Source organism: Salvia hispanica, chromosome 2 (assembly GCF_023119035.1).
Source record: "Salvia hispanica cultivar TCC Black 2014 chromosome 2, UniMelb_Shisp_WGS_1.0, whole genome shotgun sequence".
Lineage (NCBI taxonomy): Eukaryota > Viridiplantae > Streptophyta > Magnoliopsida > Lamiales > Lamiaceae > Salvia > Salvia hispanica.
In genome coordinates this window covers 5,388,944-5,408,501 of record NC_062966.1, presented here as the reverse complement: position 1 = coordinate 5,408,501, position 19,558 = coordinate 5,388,944, and the positions used below count along the sequence as shown (strand labels likewise).

Below are 19,558 nucleotides of genomic sequence, written 5' to 3'. Positions count from 1 at the left end.
AGAACTACAATAATTCATTCCCAAAGAATATTATTTGTGCAAGCCCAAAATATTTAGCGAAGAATTAAATATTAATTTTTAGAAAATTCGAATAAATAACCATATTGCATTCAATAAAAAAGAAATTTGTTACTCGAAAATTCGCAGGTTTTACACGTTTTCAATGAATTAATTAAGAACGTTTGGTAAGAATTAAACAGATAATAACGGTACAAAGGAGAAATTTAAAAAGCTCCCTTCCTAAGCAATATAGTCCTATTATTTGCAGCATTAATTTTTTGAAATTTGAAAAGGTGCAAAACTTAGTAAGATATGAATTAACTCTATTATATACTAATTTTATAATAAAATATAGATGAAATGAGATAGTGAAATAAAAAGTGGAAAGTTGAAATTCCTAGATGGGAGCTCACATGTGTATGTGCGCTCAGTTAAAAATATTACCTTCATTTAGGAAAAATAATCTTAGTGTTGGATGGAAATTTTTTTTAATGCAATAATTATTAAAACGTGAGAGGGATAGATATAAAAAACTGTTTAAAAATTATTAGTGGAAAATCATTTTAATAAAGAAAAAAGTGATTACTTAAAGTAGACAAAAACTAATTGACGATCCAAAGTAGAAATAGAAGATTATTTTGTAAACAAAGAAGTATATACAGGCCATCATGAAAACAGCTTCTTTTGCACAGTTTGTTTTTTGTGGTTTTTTTATTCCTTATATCCATTTCTAAGAACATGCATAAATAAACTCAGACATACAAATAATGGAGTTAATCAAAAACTACAACTTGCAGCTCAAATCTTCTGAAACAGAGTCCCAGAATCATTGGTTAAATAGAACCAATATATAAATCCAAAGATATGTAGTGATATCCCTCGATATTTGTATCCTATTCTACAGAAAAAATGTAACTAGAAAGGCAAAAGCCAAAAAGGTGCAAGAATATAGGATCAGCTGCCCATAATGTAGAAAACAAAAATTGTAGAGATTCTTCATTGATTTAAAAAACACCATTATCATGGCGTTCAGGCATTAATTAATTAATCAAATCTGCAGTTAATGAGAAGTGAGATTTTTTCAAAATTTAAGTTCAGTTTTTGTGTTTAGTTCAACTAGTGCAAGAAAATCCAAATAATTCAAATTATTCATTTATCTGCCAATGAGCACCTTATGATAAATTGATCAACTCAATATTATTTACTAGTATATTTCGTTAGTATTGTGTGTTTATGCAATAATATTAGAAGACCAAACATTTTCTATTCCAAAAATCGATTGCCCTAAAATTTATTCAACTTTTTTTAAGGTTTTGACTTATTTATGAATTTGCAATAATGTAGTAAGTTCATTAAAAATAATACCAAAATATAAAACTAATATAATGTTAAGAAATTGAAGCCAGATACAAAACTGATACATAGAACAAAATGATATTTGTAATGGTAGAGAATGAAAGAAGTGCCCTCATCACCAGTGGGCTTGATTTGAATTACCTGAGTTCAACAAACTTAAGTCAATAACAAAACTGAAAATTACTTGCTTGAATGCTTTTGAGGTTTCAATGAACATCAAACTCACGAATCGTAGGCAGAGAATGACGTACCTTGTCTTATAATCGTAACAAAATTGGGGGTAATGAAGTTTGCCATATTTATGTGCCAAAGCTACGATCGCCAGCATCTCCAAGTCCGGGAATTATGAACCTGAAAAATGACCAGCAATTATAAAATCTACCAAAAAACAAAAAGTTTAATGTAAGCCAAGCAACCATTGATAAACTCCCTTGAATTACTAGCCTACCCTTTCTCGTTAACAGTTGGGTCGAGGATTCCAGCATACACATGAAGCCTGAGATTCAATAAGAGATAGTTACTTAAACCATACATCGCAAAAGCTTATCACCAGAATCATCAAATATATTTACCCAGGGAACTTCTCGCTTAATTTCTGAAGGGCAGGAGGAGCAGCGACGGCAGCTATCTGAAGCAAAAAGCAAATGCCAGAACCACGTAAAGTGGCTATCCACAATTAAGATATGAAGCCAACGATGTGAATCAAACTATAAGCAATGGTGTAGCTACAATGTGAATTAAGATAGAAGTAATTTAACATGGAAAACCAACCACTTTTATTTGCTTGTTGTCAACGCCTCGATCCTTTATCAATTGTATAGCTGCAACCACGGTACCACCTAAAACATTATGAGAAGAAACATCAAACCATGTCACCAATCACCATCAGAAGAATGTGCAGAATACTTCATTTAATGTACACACTTTCAGCAACATTGATATAAAATCCTCTGCTCCTGAAATGCTCAAACCTATCTGCCAATAGCTATATTTTAAAAGGATTTTTTCCTGTACATGAATTTGTGAAACTCCTGTGGGTATCTACTATCTAAAACTTAAACGATGAGCTTGACGTAGAGAAGGCTTTCTTTCAGCTGAAGAGAAACCCATATTATTGTAACATTGGCAGTACACATTTGTTATAATGTTAACAATATCTGAAAATCTTTACCTGTCGCAAGCATGGGATCTACCACGAATACTCGAGAGCCTTCAGGAAATTTATCTGGCAGCCTATTTTAAAGTGAAAAGTTGATCAGACTCAGACTATTGGAAAGCCTGACTTAAATAGCAACTATTAAGATCAAGAAGAAACTGGAGGCAAATCTAAAACATTTTCTTGAGCTTGCAGTTATAGAATATAGATTGAGTGAAGAGTTCAATGCACAAGACAGGATTTGAAACATGTAGAACACATTTAATCTACTTCACCGCTATAGACTTTGTTTGCCATCTCTACTTACTTGTTCAAATATACAGATGGCTGAAGTGTTTCTTCATTTCGGCCGATACCTAGCATTATTAGATCCAGTCAAAAGGAAATTTTTAGGTAGGACAAACATGAGTTAATCATAATATAAACTCAATGAATCAAAGATAATGCACGAGTAAACAACTACATCAACAAGTGAGTTTGTAAACTGTAGCACCATAGCCAGGGAAAACAGGCATTCAAAATGTATAATGTTTGAAATGTTATCCATTTTAGTAATAAGAAAAACAACATATCCATACCTAAATGATATGTATTCATCGCTGGCAAAACTGATGGTGCATGCTCTGCCAAAGCCAGGCCAGCTCTCAATATGGGCACAATCTGTAGGATAACGATTGTTGCAAGTCTTAAGCGAAATATCCAACTACTAAAGTAAAAAATTTAAGACAAAATGTTACAACTTCATTCAGAATCATATAAAAGGTAGAGAGTAGAATGATGTTTGAGATTGAGACTAACTGCAATGGGTTCCCTTGGATCAATAAATTCCACTGTTGTAACACCCATTGGCGACGGGATCTCTCCGCTGATAGTTGGCTGACAGTAATTAAAAAAACACCAAACTTTAGGTCAAATTTGTATCCATAGATAGATATTCTAGCAATAAGCTTAACATACATCCCTAAATAAACTAAAAGTCTACAAATTGCTTTATCAAGAAACACAAAGTTAGCTCTTTTTCAGTTAATTACAAATGAAAAAAACACAATGCAGCATCAGCTATCCAAAATAGGAGTTATGAAAGAACTCACAAGCCACTCCCTTGATGCCTCATATATCAGCAATCTCCCAAGCTCAGCCATAGCATTCTCTGAAAAAACATAATCAAACATTTAAAGAAGAAAAAAAGAAATCTTCATAATATATTTAAAAAAAGGGTAGAAAAAGAATATTCCATGGCCTAAGTTGGACTTACTGAATACGGGGCAAGGCGTCTGCTCATTCCGAAGAACTGAAATCCAGTGCTTAATTAAAGGGTGCGGCGGGACGACCACCTACATCATAATCCGCAATTAATTAACTAATTACAAACATTATTCGAATTAATCCGAAAACTCACCAACATTCTGTTGCCAGACACAACAGAATTCTCCACCGTCGCTTGGCAATTCATGGAAACGGCGCGGCGTTGTCGACAATCCGAGTGCAAACCCTGACGATTGCTATAAATATTAAACAATCTGAGCAAATCTTTCCTAAAAAGTCAGGATGTAATTAAAAGAAAATAAAAGAAATATTACTCCCTCCGTCCATAAAAATTCGTCAAAGTTAGTGGATTGTGGATTTTACTTTTAAAATATTAGTTTTATAATAAAATATGAGTAGAAATGAGTTAGTGGAATATGGGGTCCACTACTAAAAATAATAAAAATGAAATGGAACAAATTTTAGGGGACGGACGGAAATGGAAAACTGAAACAAATTTTCATGGACAGAAGGAGTAATGATAGCGATTACGCGCGTGAGGAATGACGCACCGTTGCCTTAATTAAATGTGGTGAGGCTAATAAGAGTGGAGAATTCATAACGGCGAAGCCCATTTTTTATGATTAAAAAAAAGGGTGATGCCACTTTATGGCTTGGCCATAATCAGATTTTACAATCAAATTTAATGCACTTAGAAAGTATCAAAATTCCATGACTATCTTACCCTTTGCTTTAAATCATCCAGAAACATTTGCTGCTTTATATATACGTTCTATACTAGTAGTAATTATTTCTTCTCTTATTTTCCAAGATTTTATTTCGTCTTAGTCATAGTATTTGTTCATGAAGGTGACTTAATATACATAAGGCAGTGGAAACGGAATATTAAAATAGTAAGGCATTTCCAATTAAAAGTAATATCACTAGTATATTTAATTGAAAATAAATACTACTATTTACTTACATTTTTATTAATTTTTTAGTTTATATTGTTTTAGTTTGATGGGAAAATTGATATTCCGCTTTAATGTTATAAGTTTGTAACGCAGTCTGTATTTTAGTTCATACTAGTAAATTTCATTCAATTGTTATTCAATTCAATTGTAAATTTGGGATTTCATTTAGTCTTAATATGCAATATTTTTAAAATTTATTAATAATTTATAATAATTCAATACATCATAAATATAATAAGTAAATATATAGGACTACCAATATATATACTATACGTAATATCATAATCATAAATAATAACTTTTATACAATATTAATACAAATACGTATTATTAATATTAATTTAAGATACTACCCCATATTATAATAATTTGATTAAGAAGAATTCATAATAATAACTTCATACACCATAATGTTACTTAATATTAATGTATATAATAAACTAGAAAGGAGTATATAAATTTATAATTAAATATATTAAGTAATGACATTATGCTACACGATATCAAACTATAGCCATTTCTGTTACTTTAATTTACTAGTAGTACTTATTCTTATTATTCCCAATGTTCTTAATAATTTAACACCATTTAATTCGATACGAGTTTTTATAAATATAATAAAAAATTGATTGAAAAAGTTAGTGACATACAGGTCCTATTTTTATATATTAGTTTTATAATATAATATGAGTGAGAATGAGTTAGTGGATTGTGATCCATTATAAAAAAAATGGTAAAAGTGAAAGATGACAAATTTTTAGGGACGGACGAAAAAGAAAATAAGTAACAAATTTTCAGGAATAGAGGGAGTATTATTTTTTTAGAATCGTAGTTACTAGTATAATTTAATTGTAATCATATGATTAGACTTATCCATTTTGGAGTGTTAAAGTAAATGTTATTCAATCCGTTAAAATACTCTTTCTGGCTTAAAGCCTTAAAGAATATGCATTTGGGTTCGTCTCGATTTTAATACAAAATTAGTAAAATAAGAGAGGGGTAGAGAAAAAAAGTAATTAAAATATTATTAGCAGAGAATGGATCTCACGTCACTAGAGAAAAAATAATTTCCAAAATTAAAAAGTGTATATTCTTGTTGAACTAATCAAAAATGAAAAAATATATGTTCTTGTAGGACGAATGGACTAAAAAAAAGTGAATAAAGTAAAGAGTAAAGTAAGAAAACAAATAAATTAAAGTGAAAAAAATGTTAATTACCTCGACTATAACGGAACTTTCCTAAGTGAAAAAATTATTTAATTATAATGGAAAATTTCTGATATGGAATAAACGTACATGCTTAATTAATTCAAGATTAATTGTGCAATAAACATACATACTTCATTAGGATCCGATAATAATTATTTTTGGGAAATAGAGTTTGTAATTAGTAAAGACGGAAATTAGTTTCAACATTTAATTTGAAATTAAATATGTATTCTCTCTCCAAAATTGGAAGGAAAGAGTGATTTGTGTAAAACTAGTTAAGCACTATCTAAAACTATTATTTTATTATATTACTTTTGCAATTATTTACAGAAATACCACCATGTGGCCAGCCACATTGTGGCCGCATAGCATTATTGTAAAAAAAAAAGATTCCAAAGAAACTGGGAACGAATCCAATTTCTTGAGCACGGCACGTAGACTTACCTTCTTCTCTCATTTCCATAAATACCACACGAATAATATTTGGAAATAAGTGCAACATTTGCAGCTATGATTTCTTGATTAATTAATGGAATGATTCGTACCTAATCAAAACTAATGTAAATCGTTTCTTATTTACCGCAGTCAAATCTTATAAGCTATTTCATTTTCCTTTCTCCATTAAAGATAGTTATAAAATTTTGGAATTCAATAATGACTAGGGGTGCTTAACCGTTTCTCCGGTTCTCGGTTAACCGGAATCGAAACAGAAACCGACCGGTTAATTGAGGAGCCGGGAACCGGAAAATCAGTTCCGGTTTCGGTACCGGTTCCTATTTTTTGAAAAATATTGGTTCCAGTTCTAACCAGAACCGATCGGTTCTTAATCGGGAACCGAATTGCATTTTAATTTCAATTTTATTTTATATTTTAAAATAATATTTTATACTATATGTATATATGTGTGTGTATGCTGCTATGTGCGTGCGTATATGTGTTGTGTGCGTGAGTAAGTTGTTGTGTGTGTGTTTGTACATGGTTGTGTGTGTATGTTGCTATTTTTTTGGTTAAATGTTGTTGTGTGTGTTCATGTGTCGTGTGTGGGTGTTTTGCTGTGTTGTTAAATAATGATGTGTGTGTGCATGTGTTGCTTTTATATTTTGCAGATTTATGCTGTTTCTTTTATTTTCTTTCTGTTTGTTTTTTTAGTATTAGATAGTATATGGAGTAATATTTAGGAGTTGATTTCTTTTAGGTATTGAACATAAAATTGTCGTCTTGTCGGTTAGTTTGTGTGAGTTTGATTGAATTTTTAGTTATTTAATATATTGAAATTTTAGTTATTGGATGATAAATATTGAATCATTTATATCTTTATTCAAATAAATTCGGATTAAATACTAAAAATCGATTCCGGTTTCGAACCGGAATCAATTGGTTCTTAACCGGCCGGTTCCGATCTAGTTCCGATTATGAGATTCATGAAAATTTAAAACCGTATAAACGGTCAACCGGTCCGGTTAAAACCGGAACCGACCGAATAAGCAGGCCTAATAATGACAACCTCCGAATCCATGAGAAAAATACATAATCCTAGGTATGCACACGTTCAAAAACCGCCAGTTCCAATTCGGAACTAGCGGTTCACGGTTTAGAAATTTCTTGAACCTGAACCGGCCCGGATAGTTTTTTTGGTGGTTCCGACAGTGGTTCAGAACCATCGGTTTTTGGCCTAAACGGGCGGCGCCAAGCCGATTCGGCGGTTCGTTTTTTTTTTTTTTTTTTTTTTTTTTTTTTTTTTTTTTTTTTTTTTTTTTTTTTGTCTTTTTAGTCTTTATTCATCTAAGAAATGTGTGTAAATAAAATTTAAACAATAAAGATAAAAATTGCAATTTTATTGATATAAATTTAAACGAGATTACAAGTTACAACTATTGCAATTTACAACTTGAAGTCTTAACGATAAATTTAAATATTTGTTGCTTTTTTAATTGTCTATTTTTATCATTATTATATAAATTATATTCATAGTTGTTTTTTCACACATTTTAATCAATACATTGAGAAAAATGAATAACATACCTACATTTAAATCCAATTATTTGAACTATGTCCACATTCTGTAAATTTACAAATTATGAGCAACATGCAACATTCAAATTTAATTAAACTATTCAAACTACACTATTCTAGTTGATGCTATTATTAACTATAAATTTGTCTTAGAAAAAGAATTATGACAAAAATAAATATAAAAATAGTAAATAATAAAATATAAAAAATAAAGAAAGTTTTGTCTTCTATATTAGAAAAAGAATAATGAATGGTCTAAACATGTACATGAAAGAAAATATTTCAACATATTTTGTCCTACGTCGAAATTGAAACATAAAATATTCAAGGATGTCTTTATTATGAAATTTTTGTATTTATTATTTTATGAAAATTGATTTTTAAATATAAAAATTAATTTTTATAATTAATAAATATATTTTTTTAAAATTTTATTTGAACCGCCTGTTCGAACCGTTGAACCGGCGGTTTGGAACCGACGGTTCCGGTTTCTGAAAATCATGAACCTGAACAGAACCGTCAGGCGGTTCGAACCGCCGCCGCCGGTTCTAATTCCGGGTTACGAACCGGCGGTTCGGTTCAATTTGTGCATGCCTACATAATCTCATTACAAGTGTAACTATTCATAATTGCGTATGAGAATACGAATAATAAGATAGAATATTTATACCATTGTTATTAGGGAAAGCATGTTTCGAGCACGTTGCACCGATAAAATTGCTAAACAATAGAATTTTGAAGATTGATAGTAATTAACTTTTATGTCTTGATTTTTCTTGAGCTTTTGTTGAACTAGCCTTGATTGTTGTAAGTCACTAATCGGTGATAGCTTTGATTGATTTATGTTTATGTATTCATACAAAAATTGTCACATAAGTATTGATGCATGATAGAGAGAAATCATTGTAAAACTTGAGTCGGATGAACGTAGAACTAATTATAATAACTAAAAAGTTAGTGAAATCATTATCCTTAAAATTTCACTATTTGTCTGATATATCTCCTTTACATTTATTTATTTCTGTTTAGTTTCACAATTTTAAGACCAAAACCCTATCTCATATCACAATCCACCAAAGATGATATTGTCTTCTAGAGATATTTCTAATAAGGTTTTATTATAAAAAACCTAGTTAGTTGAAATTTATTCTAAATAAACTCTTGGAATTCTTTGGAAAAATAAATTAATTAAATTTGAGATAACAACAAACTCGAATAATCAATGTACATTAAAATGTTTTAAACACAAGAAATAAATTAAATTGAAAAGGGCCCAAATGACTTTAATCAATATTTGAATAGTAAGTTAATACTAATTACGATAGTTGTACCAATCAATACACATAACGTAAAAAATTAAATTAGGTTCAAAATTTGTAAGGTTGGAAACCTATTAGCTTTAGATCTAAACAAATATGATTGGATCCCTAGCAAATTCCCAAGTAGTCCACTATAAAATGCTTAAAGAGAATTAGATCACTACACACAGTTGTCTAAGTGGAACTCCTCCTAGATTCGGGCATGTTCAAGTTCCTTGTTATAGTAAGAAATGGGCTCAAATCTGACCCTTTATGGGCGTTCAAGGAGCAAGCTTCAAATGTGGAGGGCCCTAGTTATATATCTGGCCCGCACTGTTCTTTGTTGTTATGTGCAGAAATGAATTCTCCGTAATTTGGTGGTATTTGAAACTTGCCACAAAGTCTACACCCAGAAATGGAGATGAATTGGCAGCTTTACCCATCCCAAATTCTTTCTCCCCCCAAAAATCACAAACTCAGCTGCAAAAGAATAAACTACAACATCCCTAATTTTCCGCATCTCTACTACCCACTCGATTCGTCGCCGTTCACGGTTCACAGTGTTGAAATCGCTTTTGCCACCATGTGTTTAGGTATGTGCTTCTTGCGTAACGCACAGTGGAAGGTGAATGTTCGTGCGGTGATCGGAGGGATTGCTGATCCGATCATGGGCGCCGCAGCTGGAGATACTCTGACGTCGATCAATAGACACGTTCGTGAGCCACTGCGGGTGGAATTCGGTGGCGGAGAAAGATGGGGGTGTGCGTGGAGGTGGCGAGGGGAGTTAAGAGCAGAGTTAGAGAGAGGATGTGGGGAATACGATTGAGGCGGTGATGGGAGTGGCGGAGATTGGAGAGTTGATCAAAGCTGCGTTGACGGCACGGAGGAGAGTGGGCGGAAAGGGTCTTCGCTTCAAGCGGTGGATGATTTCATGGTGGCGCTTCTCTCTCTTTGAGACAAATCTTAACCAATATTAATTTGTGGGTATTTTGGTCATATTAGTTTTTAGAACTCTGATAAAAAAATGACATAAAATTCCAAATTGTATAGTTCAAGTTTTGTATAGGGAACAATGAACAACAGAAATGGATGGGATATCTGTGGACCCTACACACCCAAATCTTACCGGTTTTAATTCTTCCCTACCCATAACAAACAACTTGAACAGCCCCACACTATCTCCAGCTGTGATATTTTCTCTTTACAAGACTTTAGAGTGACAATTTAGTGATCATGTAATGCTCAAATTTTGAGTAAATGTAATTTATTTGAAAATTCAAGATTTTAATCTTTTGATAGAGTGATGGGTTGCAAAACAAAATCTATAATAAGATATATCCTGACCCCTACGTACATGATTAGAAATCGAATTATAACATATATCTTGCTTTCAAAAATGTATTTAATTTTGTAAAATTAATTTATAAAGTATCAAAAGTTTTTCTCTGAGATACAACATTTAACCAAGTTTAATCAATACTGATTTGTGATCAAAATTTAGTGAAGTTTAAATACTTCTACATTGAACCATTCTCAATGCAATCTATATCGATTTTTGAAAAAAATTCAAATACCACCTACCCTTCCTTCCACTAAATATGAAACTCATGTTCCAACTCGTACAGTTAGTTTGTCAGCCCCTAACTTCAAGAGGTTGAGATCACAATAGTATATACCAAGTGCTTCCTTAAAAAATGAAAAAATAACTAATCAATTTACTAAATAATACATTATCTCCTCCGTTACGTAATTTGACCGTTTCCACAGGCACGTACATAACACCATTGTTTAGTAAACTGACATTCATATCTCTTATTATAACAAAATTATTAATGGTACGTAATTAGTTAAAAAATTTCTATATTTAAATTTTGTCTAATTTTAGAGACGGTCCAAAATAGTGAAACTAGTCAATTTTTTTAAAGGAAGGGAGTATTATTACTATAATTGTACTAATCAATACTCATAACGAAAAATATAATTATATTAGGTTCAAAATTTATTTAAGTTAGAACCTATTAGCTTTAGACCAATCCAAATATCGTTGCATCCCTAGCCAATCCCTAAGTAGTCCACTATAAAATGTTTAAAGCGAATTAGATAACAATACAAGTTGTTAAACAAAAGAATTTTTTTGAAAATCCTCTCCTACTAGAATTTGAAATTACTCTCTTTTTCTGTGATATTTTCTCGTTGCAAGGTTTAGAGTTTGACAATGTATTAATCATGCAATAATCAAATTTTGAGTAAATGAAATTAATTGATTTAAAGATTCAAGAATTTGATCTTTTTGGTAGAGTGAGGGATCGTGTCTAAATATTTTATTGTAGTAAGATATATCAAGACCGCTATAAACATGACTAGAAATCTAATTATTTCATATATTGCTTTCGAAAATATAGTATTTAATTTTGTAAATTGAATTTATAAATTTTCAGAAGTTTGTTTTCGAAAATATAGTATTTAATTTTGTAAATTTGATTTATAAATTTTCAAAAGTTTTTCTATGAGAATTTACATTGAACTGCAAGCTTAATCGATACTGATTTATGATCAAAATTTAGTGAAGTTAAATTAATACTTATATAATGTAGAATCGAACTACTCCTACATTGAACCATTCTCAATGAAATCTATACCAATTTTTTAAATGCAAATACGAACTCATGTTCCGACTCGAATAATTAGTTGTCAGCACCCAACTTCAAGAGGATGAGATTACAATAGTATATACCCAAGTGCTTCATTAAATAATGGGAAAAATAACTAATCAACTTAATATAACAATACATTGTCTCCTCCGTTAGTAATTTGACCGTTTCCACAGACACATAACACCATTGTTTAGTACATTGACATTCGATCACCAAGATTACTTCCTTTTATATCTCTTATTATAACAAAATTATGAGTAGAATCTTTGATATTTCTTGATATTCCCCATCAAATCGAAGACTAGTTAATTAGTAACATCAATTCATCAAATTTTACAAACTAAATATGTACTCATCACGACAGGTAGATTGATCAAGATTCATCCAATCCTGAAATTCCAGCTCACACTATCTAACCCAAAGTCTTTTTTTATTCACAAAATAAACATCAAAATCAATGCAGGCCCTTGCTAATTTTGTCCTTGAAAGATAATCACATTTTGAATCAACAAGGAAGGCTGAATTAGAATGGCCCCATTACCCAAAAACTCTATAGACCACTTCACTCACCCTCACCCTCTAACTGCAGCTGATGATATCAACCAAGAATTCTCCTGTGATGGCTGCAAGACTCTCGGAAACGGGAAGCGATTCCGCTGCAACGCCTGCGATTTCGACCTCCACGACTACTGCGCCACCTGTCCCCGCTCCCTCTCATCCTTCATGCACCCCCATCCCCTCACCCTCGTCCTACGGAAGCCGGCATCCGCCAAGGCCGCCCGCCTAGTCGACCGCGTCTGCGACCTCTGTCGCGAAACGGTAGATGGGCTCTTCTACCGGTGCAAGGAGTGCGAGTTCGACGTGCACCCACTCTGCACGCAGCTGCCGGAGAAGCTCAACCACGCCCTCCACACCATCCATCCTTTGATCCTCCAGTCCTCGCCTGCAGAGGGCTCCTGTGCCGTCTGCAGGCGCCTATGTGGCGGGTGGCGTTATGGGTGCCGTGTTTGTAGGGTTGACATTCACTTGGAGTGCGTGTTGGAACCCGTGGTCGGGTACCAACAACATGACCGTAGTATTGGTCAAGAGGGAATCCCCATGTTCGATCATAGCATGGGGATTCCCTTCCATGCCCCACATGGGTTTGCTCCATTTTACGGGTACCCAGGTTATGACCCTAGGTTCAATATGTACCATGGTGGTCAATACATGTATCCATCTGCAAATTTTGGGTTACAAACCCAAAATTTGCAGGTGGGGGCAAGTAATAATAATAATAATAATGAGAGTCGAGTGGGAAAGTCAATGTTTGGTCTAGTAAAACAGCTTGGATTTGGAGCGATATCAAATACTCCCTCTGTCCCATTAAAAATGCAACGTTTTCCTTTTTTGGTTGTCCCATTAAAAATGAAACGTTTCCTAAAATGGAAACAACTCTATCTCTACTTTTTCATCTCTCTTACTTTACTCTCTCTTCATTAACTCACAAAACAACACTACATAAAATCCCGTGCCGATTCCCAAATGTTGCATTTTAAGTGGGACGGAGGGAGTATGATTTTTGGAGTGGATGTATCTGGGCTATTTTTAGGGACTGGTTAATGTGTAACTTAATTGCATTTGAGGAGAAATTCTTGTTTTTTCTTGTTTATAAATATTGCGTAGACGGATATATCAAATAATATCCCTTTTAGCTTTGAATTGTGCATTGGACTTTGTTAATTTTCGGATTGAGACATTGCTATTACCTAGCACGTACCCTTGATGCAACACGTACAATTATTGGTTTTGATCCCAGCTAATCAGATTCAGATTAATATAATTGTGATTCTTCTAAATTATATATTAATTTCTCAATCTGGCATGAGAAAATTGTATTAGAAAGATTAAATAGATGAGGATAATTTGCTTGTTGGATCCCATGGGACAAAGTATATGATACAGAACAAGATGTGATATGGTTGATATGCATATAGCAGGATTTGCATACTTAGTCAGTATTACAGTATTAGTTTGAATTTTGAATTAAGTTGTTGCAAATTTCTTTCGTTTTGTAAGTCTACATATTGAGGCTCTCATGGTGACAACTGTGATTGGAGAGATCACCTATTTAGACGGTTGTAGACCGTGGCTTCTGTGTGAGGATTGGCCTCCTTCATAAGGATTATTTTCTGTTCCAGTTCGATTAATTATATTAAGTTCCTTCCCTTTTCCGTTTACGTTCTTGTTCATCTAGCTCCGGCCTTTACTCCGTATCAATTTGGTGCGGTGAACGATGGTCAATTCTCGGACAGAATCCACAGTTGATGATGTGGTTGGATTGGAGAAGGCTATAGCAAAGATGGAGAATTTCATGTTGGAGTTTCGAGCTTCTCGTGCTTCACCATTGATGACCTTTCCAACGTTTGATGGATCTGAGGCTCTCGTGTGGCTCGCACGGTCACACCAATATTTCCTCATCAACAAACCCCATTGGATAGATGTGTCGACGTAGCCATCAACGGTATATCCGGTCCAGAAATGCCATGGCTAAAATTGCTCCTTATGCATTGTTCTTCATTGTCATGGGACAAATTCACGCAAGAGTTGTTACGACGCTTTAGAGATGTTGCTGTCCGTATTGCCAAATACCAGCCAAAACACCTACCCACATCCGATGATAATACCACAGTTATTCCACCCTCCCTACCCACCGTGATAACAGCATTATTGTCCTCTAGTTCGCGTATAACAGCCCTGCAGGAGATACTGCCTAAATAAAAAGAGATTTATTTCAATATATAAGTGGAGAACAAACTAAAAAAAAAGGTAGACATCTTAGGTGGAAAAGTATACATCTTGAGAAGTTTTGTAAAGTAATTTGAGAAGTTGACCGGAATACTTTTTATATATAAATGATAATTATTTGTTTAATCATTTTGAATATTCATAGTTGCTTCACATCATTCATATAATAATATATCATAACTGAAAACTATATGAGATTAGGAATGAAGACCTCCAATATCTAGAGCATAACTTAACTACAGGGATGGAACCAGAATTTTGAATAAGCCCGTACTAAATTATATTAAAAAATACAATATATATATATATATATATAGAGTTGTGATCAATGTCGAACTAATTTTAAAGACCGAACTAGAGACCAAATCTGGGCCATTAGATCTAGTTTTTTTGATGAGATGTGCTGCTGTGAAAATTTTTTTAGCTTCATTACAAGCCCATTTTACTTCATTATATAGGTTTATTACTTCATTCTATACGTAATACCTTGAAACTACAACATGTTTTTACTTGCTTCCACTAGGTTTTGAAATGATTCAACATATGCTTCATTCAAATTCATTGACGTGGGTTTTTGCTTGATTAACATTTAAAAATGCAATTTATTCAAGTGAGTTTATTACTTCATTCAGAAACGTTATTACTTCATTGGATAAGATTTTTACTTCATTCCCGTAGGACTTCAAATGCTTCTACACATACTTCATTCCAATAATTTATTACATTATTCCATGTGTTTATTAAACCATATTAGCGCCATAGCGTTGGTGATAGATATTGTAGACAGAAAGAACGGCACGCGACGGCGAATTACATACTGGAATGAAGTAAAAACCTACTAGAATGAAGTAAAAACCTACTAGAATGAAGTAATATATTCTGGAACGAAGTTAAATCTTCGTAACATGTTAGTATGACTTATTTACCTTCAGATAAATTAAAATAGGCTCGTGATGAAGGCGAAAATAATTTATAAATTTCTGTATCTTATCCATAAAAAACTAGATCTAAAAGCTCTAATTTGCTAGGGTTCGGTGGTTCGGTCTTTAAGAGTGGATTTGTGAATAATGAGACTCTCTCTATACATATATATATATATATATATATATATATATATATATAGGATTGTGTTAAAATGACAACACCTCTTAAAGTAACATCATACCACCATTCCTAACCAATCATTTGTACATGTGGACGAATAATAAGCTGCCATGTGGCAATCATAAAAATTGCTCAAGGGTAAATTTTCACGGACTGCAATATCCAATACACTAGACTGCAATTTTTCCCGACTTGCAATATCCAATACGCTAGATTGCAATCTATAGATTGCAGTCTAGCGTTTATACTATTGCAGTCTAGCATATATAATATTGCAGTCTAGCGTGGTGTCACAGTGTCATTTTAAGAGTGTTGTCATTTTAACGCACCCCTATATATATATATATAGATATAAAATAATATTTTATTATTCCCACTTTCTTTATTTATTTTAAAATTTTATAAAATGATGAAAACACAATAACATATTGAGCTCCAGATACTACAAAATTTCATATATTTTTAATATGAGATAATATTCATTAATTAAAAAATTTAGTAAAATTTTGGTAAATTTCATAATATTTGAAATCAGAATATTAAATCGTAAACTTCAATTTTTTTCACAATCATCACATATGATTACAAAATGTCGTCTTTTGATGATATTTAAAACGTATTTTTTTAAAATAAGAAAAAATAAAAAATATGTAGTCTCATAAAAATTAAAAAAAATCATAATTTTATATTCTATTTTCAAATAAATTAACTAGATTTTGACCAAATTTTTATTATTTAAATGACTATTAGTAATATTTTACTCTATATATTGACATAGATATACATAAATTGTGATATTATGGAGATATTGTTGTATACTAGAAATCACATTTCGAGTGATTGGATACTGCAAAACTCTATAGTTTATTTTCCAATTAATGCAACAGATTATTTTTGTCGTAATGTTGTTATGTTTTACATATATTTAAATGTATAATCAACGTTACAAGTTTAAGTCTTTGTTTTAGTAGACCGATTGTGGGCGTCGTCCACTGTAAGGTAACACGGTCAGTAAAGAAAATAAGAATTTCATAACATAGATGGGCCTAGACTACCATATCATGGAAGGTTGCAATGTCAGTCCGATTATTTCTAAGCCTTAATGAAATAAGATGAGAGATATGGTATAGCATTGAATTGGACCTAACAGCAAGACGAGTCTTTATGATATCTACTGAAAGACGAGGTCTTGATAATTTGTTTCTTAATCAATGTACGTTAGCATTGAGCATACGGTATTGATTGAGCACTACTTTGACATTGGTATCAAAGCCAGTCTTTGGCTCTGATTATTTGTATTTAAATTTCGCAAATTTCATGTATGCATGTTTTGATTAATTGCGAAGCATGTTCTTGTGTTTTGTTATATTTATTTATGGATGATGAACTCAAGAACAATCGAATCAAGAACTTGAATTTTTGGATCAACGAGACGTGCGATCCGTCGGTGCTGCACCGAGAGACGATCGCGCTACGCTTGTCGGAGATTAGGGTTGTCGAAGCGGTGAGAGCTGAGGGCGACGGTGATGCGGCGACGCGAGACGAGCGTGGGTTCATGCGCGCCCGGGACAAAACCCGCAAACCCTAGCGGCGACCCGATGCGAGATCGGCGATGGTAGGCGGGCGTGGTGGTTTGTCGAGAACCATAGAGAGCCGAGCCGCGAACCCTTAACCTAGGCGGAAGGTCCAACATCCTCCGAGAATCTGGCCGAGATAGCCGCGCATCAAGTGCGACGATGGCTGGAATATTGGGAGCGTGTAGAGCTGCCCAGGTTTATCGAACCGGCGGTTAAAATCGAAACCGTAACGCCGTTACGTTTAGAACCAAAACCGCGAGACTGTTAACCGGCGGTTTCACGGTTCCAACATGAAATTATTCTCAAATTGCACAAAATTCTCAAATATTTATGAATTAATATTTATTTGATTTCTACCAAAATTAAGAAGGGAACATGATTTATATTTGAACTTTTAAATGTGAACATTATACTTGTGTGAATATTTATAGTTGTTTCTGTATATCATGTTGCTTTTCTCTCTCACAATTATAATTTAATTAAAATTGGAGAACTATGTGGACTTTGATTCCTCAATAAAATTGTGGATACGTAGGCAACTCAACTTAAATTTGAGCTCAAGCCCTTTTCAATTTTTTCCTTCTTCCCCCATTTCATGTTTTTTTGTTTACGTTTAGATGTGTAGGACACTTGTAAATTATATCACATTGTAATTTGTTTGTAAAGTATATCACATTGTAATTTCTTTGTAAATTATATCACATTGTAATTTGTATATTGAAATTGCAAATTTGATATCATTTTCACCTTTCTCATTTTACTTCAATTTAAACTATCTATTTTCTTGTTTCAATTTATTTTATAATTTCAAACTACATGGCAAAAAAAATAAAGGAAAAAAACGCGAAACCGCTACGAACCGTCCGAAAACCGGTCTGGCTGAGACGCTTGGGTTGCAGTTCGCGACGAACTCGGAATTTTGTCGTTCATCGTGCGTGCAAACCTCGTACGATGAGATAACGATGAAGGAATATTTTATTGATTATTTAATACTACATTAAAAGATATCATTAAAATAATATTATTTAATGAAAATAAAATATTTTGGGAAGATTTCCCTAGATTTTAGGAATATTTTGATTATTTTCTTTATTTATGGATATAAATATTTATATTTAATCCTAGATGATATAGATGAGAATAATTAAATAGTTTCCTAAATACTATATATCTAGATATCCTAATTAGGATAGATATATAGGAATTCATTAAATAAAATAATTCTCTTCCTAATCTTGAACATGGAATAATATGAATTTAATTATTTGTGTCTTATTTAGATTTAAAGATATATCTTATAGTAGACACGAATAAGAATTAAATTCTAAATTATTAATTTCCTAAAGTAAGATTATAAAAGATAATAAAAGATTTAATTATCTAGTCAATTAAATACCAAGAAAATTTTAAATTTAAACCTTTATTCGCCTTAATGCTAAGGATAATTAAAAAAAAACCCTACTCCAAATATCTAAGCTATAATTATGAACTTAAAGTTTGTATATGGGGCTCCATCGATTGGTTCTGAATTTGTGAAGCTTATTTCTAATATTATGTGGGGACAATAATCCTAAGAAATTAGTAAGTTCATGAGGACAATAATATTATCGTCACCCATTATGTGGGGACAATAATCCTAAGAAATTAGTAAGGCATGAGGGTGGACTTCTCCGGGTAGAGAGTGTTAACTTGAATGTGATTTTAATATTATCGCCACCCATTATGTGGGGACAATAATCCTAAGAAATTACGAGATTCGGGGTTCATGCGAATTTATGAGATATCTTGATCTGTAGCGGCACTGAGCATTGTTATGGGAGTGTCGTAGAAATGAGACTTTGTAATGCTAAATCGTGGTCGTGCAGGAAACATTGCGGCCATGCCATTATGTGGTCTCGGACTATTCGTCGATGTTGGATTGTTGGGGCTACCTAACGGAAAACACGAAAAACAAATAGGGCCTTAACGGGTCTATTAGCGATTATGCATTCGATTCCCAAATTTCATGCTAAACATAGATCTATAGATCCACATCAAATATTCACATAAACATGCATATTTGACATGAATTAAATGTTACCTCATAATCCGACATCGGATTGACGGCGCTTCGCACCTCCGGGCGATCCCGGTTTGCCGACCATGTATCTTCCGACCTATTCCCTTGTCCAAATTAGTCGAG

The 19,558-nt window shown here is 32.8% G+C and overlaps 2 protein-coding genes across 2 annotated transcripts; one reads left to right on the top strand and one right to left on the bottom strand.

The window, feature by feature from the left end:
* Window positions 1–1,352: 1,352 nt before the first annotated feature.
* LOC125206173 (uracil phosphoribosyltransferase-like) lies at window positions 1,353–6,315 on the bottom strand. The gene is made up of 13 exons (XM_048105460.1): window positions 6,272–6,315; window positions 3,912–4,047; window positions 3,768–3,846; window positions 3,604–3,662; window positions 3,311–3,388; window positions 3,091–3,172; window positions 2,820–2,868; window positions 2,528–2,589; window positions 2,128–2,195; window positions 1,929–1,984; window positions 1,805–1,852; window positions 1,608–1,707; window positions 1,353–1,497 (listed from the first exon to the last, which is right to left on the bottom strand). Exons 1-12 carry the CDS (start codon window positions 6,313–6,315, stop codon window positions 1,656–1,658), a joined length of 813 nt encoding a protein of 270 aa, XP_047961417.1. The 3' UTR covers window positions 1,353–1,497; window positions 1,608–1,655.
* Window positions 6,316–12,420: 6,105 nt separating this feature from the next.
* Window positions 12,421–13,605, top strand: LOC125203134. Its single transcript, XM_048101426.1, has one exon. It carries the CDS (start codon window positions 12,437–12,439, stop codon window positions 13,388–13,390), a length of 954 nt encoding a protein of 317 aa, XP_047957383.1. The 5' UTR covers window positions 12,421–12,436; the 3' UTR covers window positions 13,391–13,605.
* Window positions 13,606–19,558: the final 5,953 nt, after the last annotated feature.

Bases quoted from the DNA above. Each gene is read 5' to 3' on its own strand.
- LOC125206173 (XM_048105460.1), bottom strand. From the start codon at position 6,315: ATGCTATGCGGCCACAATGTGGCTGGCCACATGGTGGTATTTCT. The intron at 4,048-6,271 runs GTAAATAATTGC...CTGACTTTTTAG, and splicing joins GGCCACATGGTGGTATTTCT to GAAAGATTTGCTCAGATTGT. The intron at 1,985-2,127 runs GTTGGTTTTCCA...TTTTTGCTTCAG, and splicing joins ACAACAAGCAAATAAAAGTG to ATAGCTGCCGTCGCTGCTCC.
- LOC125203134 (XM_048101426.1), top strand. From the start codon at position 12,437: ATGGCCCCATTACCCAAAAACTCTATAGACCACTTCACTCACCCTCAC.